Genomic DNA, 9,227 nt, shown 5'->3' with positions numbered 1-9,227 from the left:
TTCAGTGCTCCAGAGGCCCCACCCACCCACCCGCCTGAGCCCCTTACCGGTCTTTCTGGAGTCTCCGCATCTTTTCTACATCATGGCGACCAAAACTGAATGCCGTATTCCAGATGTGGCCTTACCAAGGCCTTATAAATTGGAATTAACCCTTCACGTGGTCTTGATTCTCTCCCTCTGTTGATGCAGCCTAGAACTGTGTTGGCTTTTTTGGCAACCTCAGAGAAGGAGCTGGCTAGAAAGACTCCCATTCAAATTTAGAAGCTGAACCCATTTTACAGGTAACCTTCGGCTAACGACCACAACTGAGCCCAAAATTTCCGTTGCTAAGCAAGACCATTGTTGAGGTTGGCCTTATTTTACGATCTTTCAGGCTACCGTTGTTGAGTGAATCAGTGCAGTTATTAAGTTAGCCACACGGCTATTCTGCGAATCGGGCCTCCCCATCGGCTTTGCTTGTCCAAAGGTCGCAAAAGTGGATCGCGTGGCACCCCCCCCCCACCTACAACCATCGTAAATGTGAGCCAGTTGCCAAGCGCCTCAATTTTGATCCCGTGACCAAGGAGACGCTGAAACAGTCGTAAGTGTGAAAAAACGGTCGTAAGCCACTTTTTTTCAGTCCCGGCGTAACTTTGAACTGACACTAAATGAACGGTTGTAAGTTGAGAATTTCCTGAGAATTTTCGCCACCTTCCTGATGCATGAATAAAGAACATATCCAGGAAAAAAAGCTATCGGCTTGCATGTTGTAAAAAAAAAAACGAAATTTGCTTCTTTATTAAGAAAAAGAAAATGAGAGCGAGAAGGAAGGAAAAAAAGAAGGAAGGAAAGGGAGAGAGAGAAAGAGAAAGGAAGGAATAAAGGAAGGAAGGAAGAAGAAAGAAAGAAAGAAAGAAAGAAAGAAAGAAAGAAAGAAAGAAAGAAAGAAAGAAAGATAGATAGATAGATAAAGGAATTTCTACCATAGTTTTCATTTTAAGAAAACACAAAAATAAAAAGCATTGTCCAGTTTCATCATGCAGGGTGTTAACGTCACATTAATTTCTCTGGAAGGATGCGCAGCCTCTGCCTGAATCTCCCATCTGATTGGCATTGTGATTCTCCACGCAAGAGATGAGTGGCCATTATTCCTTCACAACCTGCGTCTTCGGCAATTCTGAAAATACACAAGGATGTAAGTCCTTTGTGCGGATCAAGCCCGCTGAGGACCAAGAAAACTTCATCCAATCTTAGATTAATTACGTAGAACCGCATTTCCCTTTAAGGCAAAATCTCCATTCCCTCCCCACTCCAGGGGAAGGATACTGCAAAATCTCCATTCCTTCCCCACTCCAGGGGAAGGATACTGCAAAATCTCCATTCCCTCCCCACTCCAGGAGAAGGATACTGCAAAATCCCCATTCCCTCCCCACTCCTGGGAAAGGATACTGCAAAATCTCCATTCCCTCCCCACTCCAGGAGAAGGATACTGCAAAATCTCCATTCCCTCCCCACTCCAGAGGAAGGATACTGCAAAATCTCCAGTCCCTCCCCACTCCTGGGAAAGGATACTGCAAAATCCCCATTCCCTCCCCACTCCAGAGGAAGGATACTGCAAAATCTCCAGTCCCTCCCCACTCCAGGGGAAGGATACTGCAAAATCCCCATTCCCTCCCCACTCCAGAGGAAGGATACTGCAAAATCTCCAGTCCCTCCCCACTCCAGGGGAAGGATACTGCAAAATCCCCATTCCCTCCCCACTCCTGGGAAAGGATACTGCAAAATCTCCATTCCCTCCCCACTCCTGGGAAAGGATACTGCAAAATCTCCATTCCTTCCCCACTCTCGGGGAAGGATACTGCAAAATCTCCATTCCTTCCCCACTCCCGGGGAAGGATACTGCAAAATCTCCATTCCTTCCCCACTCCCGGGGAAGGATACTGCAAAATCTCCATTCCCTCCCCACCCCCGGGGAAGGATACTGCAAAATCTCCATTCCTTCCCCACTCCCGGGGAAGGATACTGCAAAATCTCCATTCCCTCCCCACCCCCGGGGAAGGATTCTGCAAAATCCCCATTCCCTCCCCACTCCAGGGGAAGGATACTGCAAAATCTCCATTCCCTCCCCACCCCCGGGGAAGGATACTGCAAAATCTCCATTCCTTCCCCACTCCCGGGGAAGGATACTGCAGAATCTCCATTCCCTCCCCACTCCAGGGGAAGGATACTGCAAAATCTCCATTCCCTCCACACTCCAGGGGAAGGATACTGCAAATTATCCATTCCTTCCCCACTCCAGGGGAAGGATACTGCAAAATCTCTATTCCTTCCCCACTCCAGGGGAAGGATACTGCAAAATCTCCATTCCCTCCCCACTCCAGGAGAAGGATACTGCAAAATCTCCATTCCTTCCCCACTCCAGGGGAAGGATACTGCAAAATCTCCATTCCTTCCCCACTCCCGGGGAAGGATACTGCAAAATCTCCATTCCTTCCCCACTCCCGGGGAAGGATACTGCAAAATCTCCATTCCTTCCCCACTCCCGGGGAAGGATACTGCAAAATCTCCATTCCTTCCCCACTCCCGGGGAAGGATACTGCAAAATCTCCATTCCCTCCCCACCCCCGGGGAAGGATTCTGCAAAATCCCCATTCCCTCCCCACTCCAGGGGAAGGATACTGCAAAATCTCCATTCCCTCCACACTCCAGGGGAAGGATACTGCAAATTATCCATTCCTTCCCCACTCCAGGGGAAGGATACTGCAAAATCTCTATTCCTTCCCCACTCCAGGGGAAGGATACTGCAAAATCTCCATTCCCTCCCCACTCCAGGAGAAGGATACTGCAAAATCTCCATTCCCTCCCCACTCCCGGGGAAGGATACTGCAAAATCTCCATTCCCTCCCCACTCCAGGAGAAGGATACTGCAAAATCTCCATTCCCTCCCCACTCCAGGAGAAGGATACTGCAAAATCTCCATTCCTTCCCCACTCCCGGGGAAGGATACTGCAAAATCTCCATTCCTTCCCCACTCCCGGGGAAGGATACTGCAAAATCTCCATTCCTTCCCCACTCCCGGGGAAGGATACTGCAAAATCTCCATTCCTTCCCCACTCCCGGGGAAGGATACTGCAAAATCTCCATTCCCTCCCCACCCCCGGGGAAGGATTCTGCAAAATCCCCATTCCCTCCCCACTCCAGAGGAAGGATACTGCAAAATCTCCATTCCCTCCACACTCCAGGGGAAGGATACTGCAAAATCCCCATTGCCTCCCCACTCCAGGACAAGGATACTGCAAAATCCCCATTCCCTCCCCACTCCAGGGGAAGGATACTGCGAAATCTCCATTCCCTCCCCACTCCAGGGGAAGGATACTGCGAAATCCCCATTGCCTCCCCACTCCAGGAGAAGGATACTGCGAAATCCCCATTCCCTCCCCACTCCAGGGGAAGGATACTGCAAAATCTCCATTCCCTCCCCACTCCAGGGGAAGGATACTGCAAAATCCCCATTGCCTCCCCACTCCAGGACAAGGATACTGCAAAATCCCCATTCCCTCCCCACTCCAGGGGAAGGATACTGCAAAATCTCCATTCCCTCCCCACTCCAGGGGAAGGATACTGCAAAATCCCGATTCCCTCCCCACTCCAGGGGAAGGATACTGCAAAATGCCCATTCCCTCCCCACTCCAGGGGAAGGATACTGCAAAATCCCCATTCCCTCCCCACTCCAGGGGAAGGATACTGCAAAATCCCGATTCCCTCCCCACTCCAGGGGAAGGATACTGCAAAATGCCCATTCCCTCCCCACTCCAGGGGAAGGATACTGCAAAATCTCCATTCCCTCCCCACTCCAGGGGAAGGATACTGCAAAATTCCGATTCTCTCCCCACTCCAGGGGAAGGATACTGCAAAATCTCCAATTTCTTCAAAAAAAGGAAGCAAATATATCAGAACTTTTACTCGAAGTGGCCTCAGTTTAGACCAGGTTAGAACATATCAAGCAGGTTTGACAGGTTCTGCAGAACCGGTAGCAGAAATTTTGAGTAATTCAGAGAACTGGCCAATGCCACCTTATTTTTTTTAAAGAAATTAAGTGGGTGAAAAAATTAAGTGGAAGGAATTTTTGTGACGCCGCCTCGGGAAACTTGATTGAGGAATGACGCTGGAAACACATTGCTAAAAAAATATGTTTGTTCGTTCCAGGTTTGAGACCACCAATTATTGTAGGCTGAACATTAAAATTAGAATTTTTTGACATGCTAGCTGGGGAATTCTGGGAGTTGAAGTTCACACACCTTGAAGTTATTGAGGCTGAGAAATATTATTTCCAGTTCCAAAGCTTTGAACCTCCCCAACAGCTACCAGTAAGAGAGCAGTTCCAAAGAAATTAACCCACTAATATATAGGTAGTCCTCAACTTACAACGATTTGTTTAGTGACTGTTTGACGTTACAACGCCACTGAAAAAGTGACATGACCGTTTTCCCACTCTTACAACCGTTGCAACCCATGATTCTGAGTATCAAAATTCAGATGCTTGGCAACGGACTCATATTTACGACGGTTGCAGCGTCCCGGGGTCCTGCAGTCCCTTTTTGCGACCTTCTGACAACCAAAGTCAATGGGGAAGTGCGATTCACTTAACAACCGTCTGACTAACTTAACAACTGCTTCACTTAACCGCGGTGGCTGGAGAGGGTCGTAAAATGGAGCAAAACTTGCCTAGTAACTGTCTCACTTAGCAGCCGAAACATTAAGCCCATTTATGGTCATAAGTTGAGGACTACCTGCACAGCAAGAGACGAAGCCGATGCCTTACCAGTGGATGTAAGTTCCCACATTTTCAGGCGCAATTCTGTTTCCATGGCTGGGGCCTAAATGATTTTTTAAAAGATGTTATTTCACCAGAGAGTGCATTAGAAAAGAAGCTATGTTAGATAAAAATCTGTTTTGACGGACAGTCCTATTGTGCTCCTAATGTAGAAGTCCGCGATAGAGAACAGTTCCCGAATAGGGTATGTCTACTTTAATGAAAAGAAGGACTAGGGGTGACACATTAGCACGTTTGAGGGAGTCAAGCTATTCTCCAAAGCCCCGGAACGCAGAAGAAGAAGCAACGGGTGGAAATTAATCAAGGAGAGAAGCAACCTGGAACTAAGGAGAAATTTCCTGACAGCGAAAACAATTAACCAGTGGAACTGCTTGCCACCAGAGGTTAATGGATGCTCCATTACTGGAAGTTTTCCAGAAGAGATTGGACAAGCATTTGTCTGAATTGGAATAGGGCCACGATAGCAAACCTGTGGCATGCGTGCCAGAGCTGGCATGTTAGAGGTGGCATGCCCTCTTTGTGGGCACGTGCACTGTTGCCAGCTGATGTTCAGGGGCACCGGAGCGCCGGAAAACACCTTGAAAACAGCCCCAAAACCAGGGTGTTTTCGGGACCTTTTCAGGCCGTTTTTCAAGCTGTTTTTGGTCCGAAAAACAGCTTGAAAACGGCCCAAAAAAACCAGCCAAAAATAGTCAAGTGTACACTGGCATGTGCCAGAAACCCAAACACCAGCTGGCCAGCATGCGCAGGCACACCATTTTTTTGCGCTCTAGCATGCATGTTCCAGTTTGAGCACTCAGTCCTGAAAAGGTTTGCCATCACTGGTAAAAAGTTTCCTACTTGAGCAGGGGGTTGGGCTAGAAGACCTCCAAGGTCCCTTCCAACTCTGTTACTCTGTTAACGATTTCAGGAACAGAAAATGGCTATTCTAGAGAAAAGAAGGACCGACATGATAGCATCTTCCAGTATTTGAGGGGCTGCCCCAAAGAAGAAGAGGGGGTCAACCTGTCCTCCAAGGCACCTGAGGGTAGGACAAGAAGCAATGGGTGGAAACTAATCAAGGAGAGAAGCAACCTGGAACTAAGGAGAAACTTCCTGACCGTGAGGACAATTAACCAGTGGAACAACTTGCCACCAGAAGTTGTGAATACTCCAAGAGTGGGAGTTTTGAAGAAGACTGGGCAATGATTTGTCAGGCATGGTATAAGATCTCCTGTTTAAGCAGGGGGTCAGGCTAGAAGATCTCGAACGTCCCTTCCAACTTGGAGCCCCAAAGAAGGAAAGACTCACCGCTTGGCACCTCATCCAAAGAGTCTTTCTGACCAGCCCGTTGCAATTTCTTTTCCCTTTTCCACCTGGAAAGAAATATTTGCGCCGTTCAGGACAAAATGTTTCCAGGCAAGATGAAAGGTTAAGATAAACGTTTCCCTCGCACATACATGCTAGTCGTTCCTGACTCTAGGGGGCGATGCTCATCTCCATTTCAAAGCCGAAGAGCCAGCGCTGCCCGAAGACGTCTCCGTGGTCATGTGGCCGGCATGACTCAACACCAAAGGCGCATGGAACGCTGTTCCCTTCCCACCAAAGGTGGTTCCTATTTTTCTACTTGCATTTTTTACATGCTTTCAAACTGCTAGGTTGGCATAAGCTGGGACAAGTAACGGGAGCTCACTCTGTTACGCGGCACTAGGGATTCGAACCACCAAACTGCCGACCTTTCTGAGTGACAAGCTCAGTGTCTTAGCCACTGAGCTACCTCAATACTTGTATATTATCTCTATACAAAACCTCAATCCTTTCGCCCTTGGCCTTTTGCTGGCTACCTAATACAGTACTAATACAATAGCAGAGTTGGAAGGGACCTTGGAGGTCTTCTAGTCCAACCCCCTGCCTAGGCAGGAAACCCTATACCGTTCCAGACAGATGGCTATCCAACATCTTCTTAAAGGCTTCCAGTGTTGGGGCATTCACAACTTCTGGAGGCAACTTCTTTTCCACTGATTAATTGTTCTAACTGTCAGGAAGTTCCTCCTCAGTTCTAAGTTGCTTCTCTCCTTGATTAGTTTCCACCCATTGCTTCTTGTTTTTACCCTCAGGTGCCTTGGAGAATAGCTGGACTTCCTCTTCTTTGTGGCAACCCCTGAGATATTGGAAGATGCTATCATGTCTCCCCTGGTCCTTCTTTCTCTTAAGCTAAACATTTCCAATTCCTGCAACCGTTCTTCATATGTTTTAGTCTCCAGTCCCCTAATCCTCTTTGTTGCTCTTCTCTGCACTCTTTCTAGCGTCTCCACATCTTTTCTACATGGTGGCGACCAAAACTGAATTCCGTATTCCAAGTGTGGCCTTACCAAGGCCTTATAAAGTGGTATTAACCCTTCACGTGATCTTGATTCTATCCCTAAAACTGAATGCGGGAAAGACTTTGCAATCTCTAAGAGGGGAAGGGAACAAACATTACAAAAAGCTGAGGGGAAGGACTTCAAATTTTAGCCAGGTGCCATCCTGGCATTTACCAGTGGGCGAGGAAGACAAGAGGTATGAAGAACAGGGCCAGGAAGTCCGTGGTGACCCAGATGGCTTTATATTTCCGCGGCGTCTGGAAGAGAAGAGCAAACAAAATTGGTGTTAGTTGGCAAGACGGAGCTGGGGGTGGATAGGGGTAGTCCTTGTCTTATGACCACAATGGAGTCCAAAATTTATGTTTAGAATAGAATAGAATAACAGAGAAGGGGGGAGGGTGTCAAATTATTCTCCAAAGCACCAGAAGGCAGGGCAAGAAGCAATGGATGGAAATTGATCAAAGTGAGAAGCAACCTGGAATTAAGGAGAAACTTCCTAACAGCAAGGACCATTAACCAGTGGAACAGCTTGCCACCAGAAATCGTGGGTGCTCCATCACTGAAGGCCTTTAAGAAGAGACTGGACAGCCATTTATTAAAAATGGTGTAGGGTTTCCAGCCTAAGCAGGGGGTTGGACTAGAAGACCTCCAAGGTCCCTTCCAGCCTCTATTCTAGTCTAGTCTATTCCATTCCATATTTCTGTTCTGTTCTCTTCTGTTCTGTACTGTATTGTACTATTCTGTTCTGTTCCATTCCATTCCATTCTCTTCCATTCTATTGCATTCCATCCCATTCCATATTTCTATTCTATTCCATTCCATTCCATTCTCTATTCTATTCCATTCCATTTTTCTATTCTATTCTGTTCTGTTCTGTACCGTTCTGTTCCATTCCATTCTATTGCATTCCATCCCATCCCATATTTCTATTCTATTCTATTCTATTCCATTCTATTTTTCTATTCTATTCTATTCTATTCTATTCTATTCTATTCTATTCTATTCTATTCTATTCTATTCTATTCTATTCTATTCTATTCTATTCTATTCTATTCTATTCTATTCTATTCCATTCTCTATTCTATTCTATTCTATTCCATTCCATTCCATTCCATTCCATGTTCTATTCTATTCCATTCCATGTTATGTTCTATTCTATTCTATTCTATTCCATTCCATTCCATGTTCTATTCTATTCTATTCTATTCTATTCTATTCTATTCTATTCCATTCCATTCCATGTTATGTTCTATTCTATTCCATTCCATTCCATGTTCTATTCTATTCTATTCTATTCTATTCTATTCTATTCTATTCTATTCCATTCCATTCCATTCCATTCCATTCCATGTTATGTTCTATTCTATTCTATTCCATTCCATTCCATGTTCTATTCTATTCTATTCTATTCTATTCCATTCCATTCCATGTTATGTTCTATTCTATTCCATTCCATTCCATGTTCTATTCTATTCTATTCTATTCTATTCTATTCTATTCTATTCTATTCTATTCTATTCTATTCTATTCTATTCTATTCTATTCTATTCTATTCTATTCCATTCCATTCCATTCCATTCCATTCCATGTTATGTTCTATTCTATTCTATTCCATTCCATTCCATGTTCTATTCTATTCTATTCCATTCCATTCCATTTTTCTATTCTATTCTATTCTATTCTATTCTATTCTATTCTATTCCATTCCATTTTTCTATTCTATTCTATTCTATTCTATTCTATTCTATTCTATTCTATTCTATTCCATTCCATTCCATTCTATTCCATTCTATTCCATTCCATTCCATATTTCTATTCTGTTCTGTACTGTACTGTACTGTTCCGTTTGGTTCCATTTGGTTCCGTTCCGTTCCATTCCATTCACCTGTTAAATCCATGCCCTGGAGGACACTTCCACATTTCCTCAACTTACCAAGAAGAAGAACGGTTGGCTAACGTTGGCCAGAACCTGCACAGCGTCGGTGGTTACCGATTCAACTCCGTAGCACCAGGCCAAGGAGTACAGCCACGGCTCGCTGACCACCCACAGGTTGGTGGTGATGTTGGCTTTG

The 9,227-nt window shown here is 45.6% G+C and overlaps 1 protein-coding gene across 1 annotated transcript in view; it reads right to left on the bottom strand.

Annotated features, from left to right (window-relative positions):
* Nucleotides 1–986: 986 nt before the first annotated feature.
* Nucleotides 987–9,227, bottom strand: part of GDPD4 (glycerophosphodiester phosphodiesterase domain containing 4) — a gene marked incomplete at its 5' end in the record, with an annotated part of 22,077 nt that continues 13,836 nt past the window's right edge. The window contains 5 exons of the mRNA XM_081952365.1: nt 987–1,156; nt 4,802–4,856; nt 6,104–6,168; nt 7,330–7,412; nt 9,089–9,227. The exon at nt 9,089–9,227 is cut by the window's right edge and continues 9 nt beyond it. Coding sequence (XP_081808491.1) covers nt 1,156; nt 4,802–4,856; nt 6,104–6,168; nt 7,330–7,412; nt 9,089–9,227 — 343 coding nt within the window. The 3' untranslated portion in view covers nt 987–1,155. The remainder of the gene's footprint in view (nt 1,157–4,801; nt 4,857–6,103; nt 6,169–7,329; nt 7,413–9,088) is intronic.

This window comes from Natrix helvetica (genome assembly GCF_964273705.1).
Source record: "Natrix helvetica genome assembly, chromosome: 4".
NCBI lineage: Eukaryota > Metazoa > Chordata > Lepidosauria > Squamata > Natricidae > Natrix > Natrix helvetica.
The sequence above is the reverse complement of the archived record's forward strand: the minus strand, read 5'-3'. Positions and strand labels throughout refer to the sequence as shown.